Source organism: Notamacropus eugenii, chromosome 5 (assembly GCF_028372415.1).
Source record: "Notamacropus eugenii isolate mMacEug1 chromosome 5, mMacEug1.pri_v2, whole genome shotgun sequence".
Lineage (NCBI taxonomy): Eukaryota > Metazoa > Chordata > Mammalia > Diprotodontia > Macropodidae > Notamacropus > Notamacropus eugenii.
In genome coordinates, this window is record NC_092876.1 from 202,784,091 (window position 1) to 202,799,347 (window position 15,257).

Genomic DNA, 15,257 nt, shown 5'->3' on the forward strand with positions numbered 1-15,257 from the left:
AACCTCCATTTTGAAGAACGACCCAGACCCACCATCCTTTATTCTCCAGACTTTGCCACTACGTTCTTGCACAGTTACCATTTTCAGCTTAGCTCTCTTTTATGTGTTATCTTCCACTATTAGAATGTAAGCCATTTGAGGAGAGGACCATCTTTGGTTTTTGCTTGTATTTGTATTTTCACTGCTTAGTACAGTGCTTGGCTAATACTTACTTATAAATACTCATTGATGACTTTAGAGAAAACTTTGGAAAGAGCAGTTGCAGTTGAGTGATGAAGTCAGAAAACATACTGCAAAATATAGAGAAATAAGTAAGAGGAGAGGAAGTAGAAGTCACAAGTATATGGCAAAGTTAAATGGGGAAGAAAGTTTGAAATCACAGGTTTGGGCTACATCATGTTATTGTCATGTATATAAATATATGTAATGAAGTACATAAGGTTGAGGAGTTGGCCTATAGGTGCTATTCCTTGAAACATGTACAGATATTGTCTACTACTTGTCAACTAGGGGTGGGGAATAGGGAAGAACTGTTGATACTGGTTTCTGTATATATCTAATTCATTGCTAAAGTGCTTGCTCTAAAATGAAATAGAAGATCCTTTTACTGGCTGGCAAACCAGAAGAGTTTGTGCCTGTAGGAGTTGTGAAAAAGTAAGATATGGGGGCTCTTCAGGAATCTCCTGTCTGTAAAGCACATAGAGTATTTGGAAATACTGTGCAGAGTTGGAGGCAGCTGGTCTTTCTCCCCTTGCCTTGTATGAAGTCATGAAGACATGATCAATTTAGAGTCTGTATTTGTTGTTTCCTGCGAGAGAGAGACACACACAGAGAGACAGAGACACAGAGAGAGAGAGACAGAGACACAGAGACAGAGAGATCACTGCAAAGATCAAGCTTGACTGTTTGAGAAGATAGGTGATAGATGAAATGTGAAATAGCATTATTGCTTAATTGCTTTGCATTTAAGTCTCTGATGAGGCTTAAAATATTAGCCTCCTGACTAACTATAAGTGTAGTTATCTAGACATACCAGATCTCAAATTGTACTATAAAGCAGCAGTCATCAAAATCACTTGGTAGTGGCTAAGAAATATAGGAGTAGATCAGTAGAATAGGTTAGGTACACAACATACAATAGTCAATGATTATAGCTGTCAACTATTTGATAAACCCAAGGATCCCAACTTCTGGGATAAGAACTTACTCTTTGACAAAAACTACTGAAAAAACTGGAAAATAGTGTGGCAGATTCTGGGCATAGACCAATGCCTGACACCATATACCAGAATGAAATCCAAATGGGTACACAATTTGGGTATAAAAACTGATAATTAAACAAATTAAGGGAGCAAGGAATACTTTATTTGTCAGATTTATGGAGAATGGAGAAATTTATGACTAAACGAGATAGAAAACATTCTGAAATGCAAAGTGGATAATTTTGATTACATTGCATTGAAGAGTTTTGCACAAACAAAGCCAATGTAACCAAGATTAGGAGGGAAGCAGAAAACTGGGAAAGAATTTTTGCAACTAATGTCTCTGATAAAGGCCTCATTTCTAAAATATATAGAGAACCGAGTCAAATGTACAAGAATACAAATCATTCCCCAATTGATAAATGGTCAAAGAATATAAACAGGCAGTTTTCAGAGGAAGAAATTAAAGCTATCTATAGTCATATGAAAAAATGTTCTAAATCACTCTTGATTAGAGAGATGCAAATCAAAACAAGTATGAGATACCACATGACACCTCTCAGATTGGCTAATGTGACAGAACAGGAAGTCGATAAATGTTGGAGATGTGGGAGAGTTGGAACGCTAATTCATTGTTGGTGGAGCTGTAAGCTGATCCAACCATTCTGGAGGGCAGTTTGGAACTATGCCCAAAGGGCTACAAAAATGTGCATACCTTTTGACCCAGCAATATCACTTCTAAGGCTATGTCCCAAAGAGAGCATAAAAATGGGAAAAAGGTCCAATGTGTACAAAAATATTTATAGCAGCTCTTTTTCTGGTGGCCAAGAACTGGAAATCAAGGGGATGCCCATCAATTGGGGATTGACTGAACAAGTTGTGGTATATGAATATAATGGAATACTATTGTGCTATAAGAAATGACAAACAGGTAGGCTTCATAAAAACCTGGAAAGACTCATGTGAACTGATGCTGTGTGAGATGAGCAGAACCAGGAGAACATTGTACACAGTAATAGCCATAGTGTGCGAGGACTGTTTCTCATAGACTTATCCCTTCACAGCAATGCAAGCTAAAACATTTGCAAAGGACTCTTGTTGCAAAATGCCATTCACATCCAAAGAAGGAACTATGGAGTCAGAATGCAGAATGAAACAGACTGTTTTCTCTTGTGTGGTTTTGTTTTTTCTCATGATTTCTCCCATTTGTTTTAATTCCTCTATACAACAAGACTAATGTGAAAATGTGTTTAATAAGAATGTATGTGTAGAACTCACATAAGATTGCATTCCATCTAGGGGAGGAAGGGGGAGAAATTTAAAATTTATGGAAGTGGTTGTTGAAAACTGAAAAGATATTAATTAAAAAAACTAGTTATAAGTTAAATTTCTACATGCTGTTCTAGTCGTTCTGTAAATGAATACTACAATTCTTTATATAGTTATATGTGTATGTCTATATGTAGATCTAGTTAAATACAGATTGATATGTTATAAATATATATGGTCTTTTTTAGTTTATGATTTGCCAAAGTCTGCTTATTGACTTCTCAAACATTCTTTAAGGGTACAATCTATTCATGTATAAATAATTTTCATAAAGATTTTATAAATAGGGGAAATTTAACATGACCTGACAACTCAATGTCATGATATTATAACCAATTTAAATTGTCATTAGCTGGCAAGCTAATGTCCAAAAAATATCACTATCTGTCTCATAGAGGTTTAATTTGTTTATTCTCCTCTTATATCTTAGGCTCCCTTATAAGATTCCTATTTAAGTATTTTCTTTCTACTTCATACCACGTATAAAATTGGAATATATGATTCATTTATGAAGTTACAGCTTTCCAATATATTTTAAACATTAGAATTAGTCCTTTTACAATCTCACTCTTGGAAGAAAGCAAAATATGTTTTTCAGCTTAAAAAAATATTCTGGCTGTATCCTGTTGCAATGAATTTACGTATTCTTCATTTAATGTACTAGAAATTTTGTTAAACTGTAGACTATATGATAGCATATTTTTGTGCTTATCAATCAAAATGCAAATATTTTATTAGCCATATTTTTCATTATATTTGTACCTGAAGAGATTCCTCTCATTCATTAAAAGTATCAGTAATAATATAGGATGTCTGCTTGAAATATTACAATAGCCATTACCATAGAAATTAATTGAAATGTAATATATGTTATTTATTTGATTTAGTTTTGCTGCAAATACATTCTTCTAAAGGTCAATTTAAGACTAAGAAAATAGAAATTTTGTACTTTTTTAAAGAATTCAAAATTACAATTATAATTCCAAACAAAATTTTTGTAATTTGGTTAAATAACAGAAAGTATGATTGGATAGTAGAGAAAATGTGTTTATGGTATAGAAAATTTAAGGTATTCTTTATCTAGTTACTTATTGGATCAAAACAAATATGGCCAGTTACGCTCTGTGCAAAATATAAAAGCTGAATGATAAAACGGTACTTCTACTCATAGAAGTTCCTTTTTTAAATGAAAGGTCTGTTTCAAGTGGCATTTCAATAACATAAAGCCAATTTCAAATTGATTTTAATCAGCCTACACTTGTTAAAGGAAAATTACAAGGCAAAGATATGTAGATTAGCTGCTGTTGAAAGAACTGTGGGTACATTTTCCTCTGATTTAAGAGAAGAAAATATCATGAAAGAATCACTTAAATAATTTCTAGCTTTAAAGTACATAATTATAAAGCAAAAGAGAGTGGAAATGCCTGAGGCATATACATATGATGAGACTATACCTTGGCCTTTCCAGCTGGAAGACAAATAAGATTTGACAACCAATTTTTAATATATTTTTATTTTGCATTTCCTACCTTTAAGTAACATATGAATTAAAAACAGTAGTTTGAAATGTAGGTCATGCCAGTTAGTAATAATATTTAGTCAACATTCCTTTTTACCCCCAACTGGAAAGACTGAACTCTATTGCTGCTTCATTGGACATGTAATCTTAAGTAAACTATTTAACTTCTCAGAACTGTAGTTTACTCGTCTATAAAATAAGACAGTAATAAATGTTCTTCGTACTCCACAGTATTGTTTTAAGAATTAAAAGCTAAGGGGGCGGAGCCAAGATGGCGGAGTAGAAAGACGCAAACACACATAGCTCTGAACCCACAACCCATACAACATCTGTATAAAGTAACTCACGGCGAATTCTGGAGCAGTGAGGCCACAGAACAGTGGAGCGAAGGAGATTTCTGTTCCAGAGGGACCTGCAACCTCTCACAAAAGGTCCGTCGCGCTGCAGACGCAGAGCCCAGCCCAGACCTTCCATGGCCGTGGCACCGAGAGGAACAGATCTGAGCAGGCTTCAGGGACGGGATCTCCAGCGGCCGCACAAGTCCCTCCACCCACAGGTGATGGGGGTCGGTGAGAGAGTCTCTTTGGCGGGTTGAGAGGGGAGTGGGGTGCCCCTATAACTCAGGCCCCCTCGGGAGGCAGAAGCTGAGAGGCAGCGGCAGACCAGGGCTCCCCAAGCAGGCAGGAGCCTGGATCCATTGTTGAAGGTCTGTGCATAAACCCCCTGAGGGAACTGAGCCTGAGAGGCGGCCCTGCCCTCACCTGAGCATCTGAATTTAATCTCACACTGAATAGCAGCCCTGCCCCCACCAAAAGCCCTGAGGCTGGAAGCAGCATTTGAATCTGAGACCTCAATCGCTGGCTGGGAGGATCAGGAGGCGAGGTGGGTGTGAGGAGAATATTCAGAGGTCAAGTCACTGGCTGGGAAAATGCCCAGAAAAGGGAAAAGAAATAAGACTATAGAAGGTTACTTTCTTGGTGAACATATATCTCCTCCCTTCCTTTCTGATGAGGAAGAACAATGCTTACCATCAAGCAAAGACACAGAAGTCAAGGCTTCTGTGTCCCAGCCCACGCAATGGGCTCAGGCCATGGAAGAGCTCAAAAAGAATTTTGAAAATCAAGTTAGAGAGGTGGAGGAAAAGCTGGGAAGAGAAATGAGAGACATGCAGTCAAAGCATGAACAGCAGGTCAGCACCCTGCTAAAGGAGACCCAAAAAAATGTTGAAGAAAATAACACTTTGAAAAATAGGCTAACTCAATTGGCAAAAGAGGTTCAAGAAGCCAATGAGGAGAAGAATGCTTTCAAAAGCAGAATTAGCCAGATGGAAAAGGAGATTCAAAAGCTCACTGAAGAAAATAGTTCTTTCAAAATTAGAATGGCACAGATGGAGGCTAATGACTTTATGAGAAACCAAGAAATCACAAAACAAAACCAAAAGAATGGAAAAATGGAAGATAATGTGAAATATCTCATTGGAAAAACAACTGACCTGGAAAATAGATCCAGGAGAGACAATTTAAAAATTATGGGCCTACCTGAAAGCCATGATCAAAAAAAGAGCCTAGACATCATCTTTCATGAAATTATCAAGGAAAACTGCCCTGAGATTCTAGAACCAGAGGGCAAAATAAATATTCAAGGAATCCACAGAACACCGCCTGAAAGAGATCCAAAAGGAGAAACTCCTAGGAACATTGTGGCCAAATTCCAGAGTTCCCAGGTCAAGGAGAAAATATTGCAAGCAGCTAGAAAGAAACAATTCAAGTATTGTGGAAATACAATCAGGATAACACAAGATCTAGGAGCCTCTACATTAAGGGATCCAAGGGCATGGAATAGGATATTCCAGAAGTCAAAGGAACTAGGACTAAAACCAAGAATCACCTACCCAGCAAAACTGAGTATAATACTTCAGGGGAAAAATTGGTCTTTCAATGAAATAGAGGATTTTCAAGCATTCTTGATGAAAAGACCAGAGCTGAAAAGAAAATTTGACTTTCCAACACAAGAATGAAGAGAAGCATGAAAAGGTGAACAGCAAAGAGAAGTCATAAGGGACTTACTAAAGTTGAACTGTTTACATTCCTACATGGAAAGACAATATTTGTAACTCTTGAAACTTTTCAGTATCTGGGTACTGGGTGGGATTACACACACACACATGCATACACGCACACACACATAGAGACAGAGTGCACAGAGTGAATTGAATAGGATGGGATCATATCTTAAAAAAAAAATGAAATCAAGCAGTGAGGGAGAAATTGAATGGGGCAAATTATCTCTCATAAAAGAGGCAAGCAAAAGACTCATTAGTGGAGGGATAAAGAGGGGAGGTGAGAGAAAAACATGAAGTCTACTCTCATCACATTCCACTAAAGGAAAGAATAAAATGCACACTCATTTTGGTATGAAAACCTATCTTACAATACAGGAAAGTGGGGGATAAGGGGATAAGCAGTGTAGGGGGGATGATAGAAGGGAGGGCATGGGGAGGAGGGTGCAATTTGAGGTCGACACTCATGGGGAGGGATAGGATCAAAAGAGAATAGAAGTAATGGGGGACAGGATAGGATGGAGGGAAATATAGTTAGTCTTATACAACACAACTATTATGGAAGTCATTTGCAAAACTACACAGATTTGGCCTATATTGAATTGCTTGCCTTCCAAAGGGAAGGGGTGGAGAGGGAGGGAGGTAAAGAAGTTGGAACTCAAAGTGTTAGGATCAACTGTCGAGTAATGTTAGGAAATAAGAAATACAGGTAAAGGGGTATAGAAAGCTATCTGGCCCTACAGGACAAAAGAGAAGATGGAGACAAGGTCAGAAAGAGATGATAGAAGAGAGAGCAGATTGGTCATAGGGGCAATTAGAATGCTTGGTGTTTGGGGGGGGGGAGGGGATAAAAGGGGAGAAAATTTGTAACCCAAAATTTTGTGAAAATGAATGTTAAAAGTTAAATAAATAAATTTAATAAAAAAATAAAATAAAAAAAGAATTAAAAGCTAAAAGTAGCAATTTTTGCATAAAGCACAGGTGATGTGATATTCACTCTGAATCAATTTCTTAAATTCACTTGGGATTGGAGACCACGGGACATTGCCCTGTACCCTGAAGTGAGAGACTTTAGGATTTAAGGTATCCTCAGAGCAGCACTTGAGAGCTGCCTGTCTTAAGTCTAGATTCTTGCTAAGTAGTTAGTTACAAAGGTTAATTGTTTGTACACTGCTGAACGACTGCACCTTCAATCAGGGCCCTGTAAATTTTGACAGTCTGGCTGGAACTTCGCTCTAATTCCCTCCATCCTCATTACCCCTGAGTGAGATAATTCATATAAAAAAAAAAATCAGAAAGCTTTTACAATTGTTAAGTGCTACAAAAATATATTATTGTTCATACTTATATCACTTGAAAGTAACAGACATATTTTGTGAAATATTCCATAATTCTGATTTATTTACTATGTCAAATGAATGAGTAACAGCAAAGGAAATTTTGTAAATAACAGTGTTATTTTAAAATAATAGTGTCAGTTATATTACAGAGGGAAATAAGGAAACATTTTTAATTTCCTTAAGCAATTTAGAAGTACTAGTTACATATAAACAATTGATATGCTAGCTACAAATTATTATTTATTACATCAGAGTACCTGGGAAAATCTACTAGGCAATGTTTTCTAAGCTTAATTTGAATTACTATTTATATTTGAAATTGTTGTATTTCTAGAAAAATATTCCAGACTTCACATTTTTAGCTAATTAAGCCTAGTCTTTCCCCAATTATTATAAGGTATGTTTCTGTGTATTAGCTTTTACTGTATATAGGTACTCATTTGACGAGATAAGTCACTCAACCTCACTTGTCTTTTATTTCCTCACCAATGAAATGAAGGAATTTTACTAGCCGGAGGCTCCATGGATAGAGTGAGGCAAACATACTCAAATGGTACCCAGGCCTTGTGTCTAATCCCTGGGCTGGTAAATCCCTGTTAGATAAATTTGGGGAGGTCTACTTCTCTAAAAAACATTTTCCACATTTGTAAAATCAATCTAGTATTTTTGGACTTAGCTTACCACTGTACTGTCACAGGTTCTAAGTCTGTGCCACAATGAATCATCAGAATAAATCTTTAAAGATATTTTTCTACATGTACAATTTCATATTTAATATTTCCTATTAGCATTGACTTTTTTCTTCTATAAGCATTACTTCTAGTCTGTGGAACATATAGGTTCAGTTGACATAGTTTGGGTAATGCTAGACTAAATGACCTCAAAAGCCCCTTTTAGCTCAAACATTTTATGATTCTGTTCCTTTTGTTCAGGGTTCTGTGATAAATGAGAGAATATTATCAAGGATGTAACTATCACTTCCCTTAGGAAATAGAGTTTTCAATGATGAAGCCATTTGTTGTTCTCTTTATCTAAATCCTTAGGCAGCTTATAGCCATGCAGAAGACTTCTCCAAAGACACATAACCTAGGGGAACACAGAAATACTCAGGCAAAATCACTCAGGAATAGTAGATCTCTACAGCTGCACCATTCATCCATGAAGAGATATCACTTGCCTTCCTTTCTCTTCATCTGCCTTCTTTCCTTTCCCATTCCCTCCCTCTCTATTTCTACAGTCATCCTATAATGGGACTGCCTATAATGAATCTGAACCAGAGTCTAATAATTGAATAATCCATGATCATTTCTGTTGCAAATAGACAATATCATAGTAAGAGGCCATGCTAGTGATATCTCTAGTAACTTTATCCCTTACCTCCCTATATTTAAACTGCTTTGACTCTGATTGTGGTATTGCATTTTTTTAATGTCTTATCTGCTCCCATTAGACTTTATATTTCATTGGGGAAAGAAATATGGTTTTTATTCCTGTTATGCCCTTGCACATGTCCTCAGTCTGTACCAATAAGCAATAAATTCTGTTTATTGATTAACTACTTGAACCTGTGGAATAAGATCACTTAACTGAAATATAGTTCATATTTTATCAACTTTGGAATGAATAAAAAATAAAAAGATGACATGATATAAAGCAAAACCCAAAATCAAAACATAGAGCCAATCAGTTATATATTGATAGCATATAAAATGTTATATTATTTTGTTGAATGAAGTTGGTAACTGATTCTACAATTCCTCAAGGTGTATAACTAATATTATAAGACTCTCTTAGCAGTTATAACTGTGGTATAATGAAAAAATAACAGTGTTGCATGAAATATTATTGCATTTTATTTTCAAATAATGATTCATGGAGTTTGGTATGTTTTTAGATTAGGGCCGCATGATGGCAGCCTTGCTTTCAACTCTATTTCCTGTTATTACAAATTGCCTTTTAGAATCATTCTGTGAATTTTTCTTTCATTTTATTTTTCAATAACAAATATCCATGGATAAGAATATGTAATGAATTCCATCTTATGTAGTTAGCACCTGAAGAGAGATGAGAAACTAACTGATCTATGAAATATTTGCCTAGCCAGATACCTTACCTACTGTAGATTCCCCTGTATGAATGCGATATTTATACTGCAATGTGTAGACCTGTGACTACTTTTCTTTTTAATCTAATACTTATATTCACATGTTGAGTCAATTTTGGAAACCTTTTTCTTTTTGTTCCCTGCCAAGATGCAATTTTTATTTCTATCAGCTATTGAATAGAGCGCTATGTGGTCTTTTTAGAAAAAATACTTTTTTGCAGTGTTTGAGCTACACTTCTCACATATATCCATATATGCATATATACACATAAATATACATATATGTAAACTATATACAGAATAGATATGAAGAGAATAAATGCAAATAAATTCTAAATAGCTAAATATAAGGTAATTTGAGAGGAAGGGACCTGGCAATTGGAGAAATCAAAAAAAGCTTAAGAAAGAAAGTGGTACTTAAACTGAATCTTGAAGAAAGAGGGATTCTATGAAGCATTTGTGAGGAAGGAATGCTACTGCAACCTTACAGAGACAGGAGATGGATTATTATTTGAAGAAAAGAGGGAAGGCTGATTTAGGGGAATAGTGTCCAATGAAGCTGTAATGGTCAGGCCTTACTTGGAGTGGTGTTCTGTTAAGTTTAGGTTCAATATTAGATAAAAACGAAATATTTATAGATCATTCAACCTAGAAAAGGTTAAGAAGAGGTTGTTTACTTAGCAGTTGCATAGAAAGGATATTCACAAGGATGCCCTAGCATTTGACTTGTAGAGATATTGTGCCCACCTGTAATAGTAAGCACATATATCATTCATTTAGTTCAGGGGAAAAAGCACCCTGCACTTCAGAGAAAATACAGGCAGAAATTACAGACAGAAAGACCAACTGACAGGGCTTCCAATTGTCTGACCATAGGCAAAACATAACTACCAGAGAGAGAAGCACCAACATCTGGATTTTCAAAAGGGGCTGGTGTCTGGCCTAATCCCACAAGCACTCTTCAAATGATTTGAGCCACAAAGTAAAACCTCACCTCAGAGTGTGTGTGTGTGTGTGTGTGTGTGTGTGTGTGTGTGTGTGTGAAATCTGAATATCATAGACTCCATGGGGGTGAGCTGCCCCCACCCCCTTATTCCCTTACATCACCAGAAGGCTACATCAGTATAGCTGGAGGCCACTAGGAAGCAGTTATCAATGGAGACCCATTTGAGACAGCCCCTGGGCCAATCAAGCCCCAGGGATAGCTTCTTTGCCTTTTAGAGAAATAGCTAGCCTAACCTACCTGACAGCAAGGGAGTAAGGGAAGGGGTAAAAAAGGGCCTAGGCATATAGTGATTTTTTTCATAAAGCTAGAAAGATAGATTGGGCCATGTTGTAGAAGTCTGAAAAGCTAAACAAGGCGTTTGTTTGATCCTAGGAGGCTATAGGAAACCACTGAGTAGGGGATGGCATGATCATATATGCACTTAAGGAAAATCACTCTGGTAGCAATGTGATGGGGAGAAATTTGAGGCAGGGAGGCCAAGTAGGAGGTTGTTACCGTAATTCAGATGAGAGTTGAGGAGGGCCTGAACAAAGGTAACTGCAAGATTTGGCAGCTGGTTGGATATGTGGAGTAATGGAGAATAAATAATTAAGAGCAATATAAGGTTATTAACCTAGAAGATTGGGGGTACCTTCAACAGAAATAGGGAAATTTGGAAGAGGAGTGGTTATGGGGAAGAAAGATAATGAGTTTTGTTTTGGGCCTGTGAGTTTGAGATGTTTTTAGAACGGTGTACTTGGAGTGAGGAAGACCTGGGTTTGAATTCCATTTGACACCAGATAGTATGATTAGGCCTCCTCAATATCCCTAGTAATATCGTCATTGGCAGGTTAAATGAATAGGGAAGAAGTATCTTCTTTTTGACCTTAGCTCCAGTTAGTTTCAGTGGTCTCACTTAATGACAGAATTGAGGAGATAATTTCCTATTATATATTCTAAGTTTAGCTTGACCTCACTTTAGTAATTCTATCTTCTGGCTAGTGATAGGAAGTTATTTTTATGTCTTCCATGTTACTTAACAGTTTTATATACGGCTATAGTAGGTAGATAGTAGGGAATGTTGTAGAAATAATAAATAATATGACTAAGGGCCTTTCCATGAAGGCCCTTACTGCAGAGAGTAAAAGTTGAATTTATTTGGAAAGCAGAATAATGTGGTAAAAAGAAGAGTTGAATCTAGGGGGTGTAGGTCTAGGAATTAAAGAGACCTAGGTTTAAAGCTTAGTTCTGCCACTAGCTTCATACTTCTTTCAATACAAAATAATCTTGAAGGCAGAAATTGTTTTTGTCTTTATATACAGATCCCAGCATAGTACCTGTCAAATAGCAGGTGATTAATAAATGTTTCTTGAATGACTGAAGACCCAGCTCATACCTTATCTCCTAAGTAAAATCCTTCCTTATTCCTGTAGATGGAACTCATCCATCCCTCCATTAAACTCTTATAGTACTTGTTGCCTATAAAGATTTTTCCCCAGTTAATCAGGTATAGCAAAACCTTAATATTCACAGAGACTAGCTTTTTGGTACACTTAAGGGTCCATGATGTCTTTAAACTTGGACATGGGGTAGAAAAGACCCTCAAAACACAGAAGAGCTGAAGATCAGAATGTTTATATAAATTACTGTAACAGCAAGCACTCTAGTGTATCGAAGATGGCTGTTAGCACAGGTTCTTACATCTGCTTTACTAGGAAGGATAGCTGTTTAAGGGGTCAACAGTCTTTTTTAATTACATTCACTCATTCAGAGGAAAAGTCAGCACTCTGAACTTCAGAGAAAATATAAGCAAAGAAATGAAGACCAACAGACAGGATTCTATTGCCTGAATCAAAGCAGTATTGCTATATACTTTGCATACATCCCTAGTTCTTGAGAGCTTTCACATCTGAGCAGTTGGGGAGCTCTGAACATACAGCTACTCAGGTCCTTCTCATAAGAGAGCTCCCAAAGCAAAACCTCACTTCAGAGTATATACACACTTCTCAGAGCTAGAAGGCATCACAATCCTTGAGTTTCAGAGCCAAATTAGAAATTAGCAAAAGATGTGAAAGCCTTCCTACAAGCAAGCCTCCCCTAATCAAACTTCCCTGAATGGGCTCCACAAGACACCTATTAATGGGTGGGGAAGATCTTAAATCCCATTAACATTACAATTGCCAACCCAGCTCTTTGCCTCCAATCTCTGTTGTGGGGCCACTCAACCTCTGACCCAGGAATCCAGGATCTGTCAAGCTCATAAGCCACTGAATGTTCATAGCCAAAAGGTACATGGGTTGCTGTCACTTTGGCCTTGCTTCTCATCTCATACTGACTCTACACTTCACTTAAAGTCATTGGGTAACACATACTGTGATTAGGCTCTTACCTGGTATTCAAGTTCCCTAGTAATTGGCTTCCTATTTTGTTTCTGTGTCTGACTCTCTGCTTTAATTCCTATCCTGGCATCCCAATTCCTTCAGTACTTCCTCAGGCCTCCCAGAGCTAGAGTTATGCCCCCTGAATCCAATTTTCATTCATTACATCCACACTGTTGTCTGATGCCACCAACCTGCCTTAACTGGAACTCTGCTTATTGCCAACTGATGAATTCCGGTTACCATGTATTTCCCCCTTGTTAGGCCAGCTATCTGTTAGACCTCTATAGCCTACCACATGTATACCTGTACTTTCTAATTGCTGAGAACTCCCTATCCTTCCCCTTTGAGTGTATCTAGATTCTGGTCCCTAGCCATACTGTCTGGGTATCAAATAAATCTGATTTTAATAATTATGCCCATTAGATTAAAGAAAAAAAAGATAAGGTTACTTAGAATGACTGGCCTTGTGAAAACCTGAAAATCTGGGGAAGAACAAGTAAAAGAGGAGACAAAAAAGATGAGGAAAAGAGAATAATGGCTATAAAGAATTTGTCAATAGTGGTAATAGAAATTACAATGATATGGGACTTTTCAAAAGTCAAATTTATTGACATATAATAAGTCTTATGTGTATTTTTGTTTTTAAAAGAAACCTTCTGGCTGAAATCACTAGTTTTATATAACGACATTGAGTTCATAAATTTTTTGCACCTACTCTTTCATTCATCATGAAACCATAATGACAAATATCAAAGATTTCTTTGATGAAGTCTATCCTTTCTTATAGCTGATGGAATTTCTATAGAGTTTAAGTCAAGTGAGATCCAAGGGCCACTGAAACTTGTTTATCTCCTTCTCTTGGATAACTTTCTTACCCCATCATGACTTATGACATAATAAAGAGTATGTTGTAGTAGTCCAACTCTATTTGGGAATTTCTATAATTCCAGGACAGTTTTGCTTGTCATTATTTCAACATATTTGTCATTTCCTCAATAGAAACAACCTTTCCAAGCCAACAGGAAGTAAAAAGTCTCTGAAGCAGTTTTGGGTGAATGTTTTAAAATCTGATGAAGTTGCCCAGATCTTGAAAGCTCACCTGGACTTCTAATACTAGTTTTGGTATAACCTTGAATAAAATAGTGAATTTCATTAGTAAAAATTACTCTTTTCAAATCTTCAATGTTCTAGTTTTGGTGCTGTGCTGTCTTGTTCACAATAATTTTTCTTCATAACAGTGGTTAGCAGCTATTTTTAAAATGGGCTTCTCTCTGTTCTTCCAACCTTAAGGAGCCTTCACTACTAAAGTCTCTTTGAACACTTTTGCTTGTTTCCTAGGGAATAATTAGGCCATTTTAGAGCAAGAATTTGTCAGTTTTTGATGTTTTTCACTTTTGATCGAGCATTCCTTTGCACTATAGTGTGACTGATCCTGTTTTATTGTGGACTTGAATGATCCTTGAAAAAACATGAGTTCCCTACATTAATTGCACAGCAATATCTCTAATAAGCATTGAAATGCACACTGTAAGAATGATATTTACACATTTCCTTGCAGTAATATTAATTCCCCAAAATGATAGAATTAAAAACATAACAAAAGAGCAATGAAACAGCACAAACTCTGGAACTCAGCTGATAGAAAACTAACTAAAGGTCGGGAAACCAGCTCAATTAGATGTAATCTGATTAAGGTCATATGTCCAGAGTCAGCCTAGTGTTAGTAGAAGCGGGCACATATACACACAAAAAAACCCAATTGCTGTTGCAAAATGCAACCATACCAAAAGTATTGATTGCCCCAGTTTGGACCACTGTAGACATGGGAATTGAAGCAGCAAGTAGAAGACAATAGGAGAGAAGATAATCTAGTAATGAAGAGACACCACAAAACTTCAACATTTCAGTCTGGGAGAGGGTAAGAAAAGATGAATGACAATCTATCTCAACAGCCTTTGAAGGAAGTAGGACAGGAATCCTGGACTTCTCTGCATATATGTTTTGGAGAAAGGGTGTAATAGCCACTGTAGTAAAAAAGCATCAGTCTGTCTCAGCTAAAGTATAATATATCATGTTCATAGTTCTTTTTGGTTAGTGCTTTTTACATGTTGTCTACCACATGTATACTACTAATCTCCATGATACTCCCTTTCTTTCCTGAAGTAGTTCAGTACCCTGACTCACAATATTTCTCTTTTCTCCAACTCCTGCCTTCAGATTAAGGGGCTTGAACATAAGTATCAATACTCCCTCCAATACCCTAACTTTCCCAGTCCTATACATTTCCTGTGACCTTCTCTTCTACTTGATCTTATCCTTACACAAAGATAGTTATATC

At 36.7% G+C, this 15,257-nt stretch overlaps 2 protein-coding genes across 20 annotated transcripts in view; one reads left to right on the forward strand and one right to left on the reverse strand.

The window, feature by feature from the left end:
* STARD13 (StAR related lipid transfer domain containing 13) overlaps positions 1-15,257 on the reverse strand; it is a 750,665-nt gene that overhangs the window by 525,757 nt on the left and 209,651 nt on the right. The window lies entirely within an intron of this gene.
* Positions 1-15,257, forward strand: part of LOC140508468 (uncharacterized) — a 60,174-nt gene that overhangs the window by 3,329 nt on the left and 41,588 nt on the right. For 8 of the 12 annotated variants that reach the window (XM_072616438.1, XM_072616441.1, XM_072616442.1 and 5 more), the window contains one exon: positions 1-15,257. This exon is cut by the window's right edge and continues 24,381 nt beyond it. The exons of the other annotated variants lie outside the window; for them this stretch is intronic. In XM_072616438.1, the coding sequence (XP_072472539.1) occupies positions 4,979-6,067 (1,089 nt within the window). In that variant the 5' untranslated portion in view covers positions 1-4,978 and the 3' untranslated portion in view covers positions 6,068-15,257. 12 annotated transcript variants of the gene reach the window in all.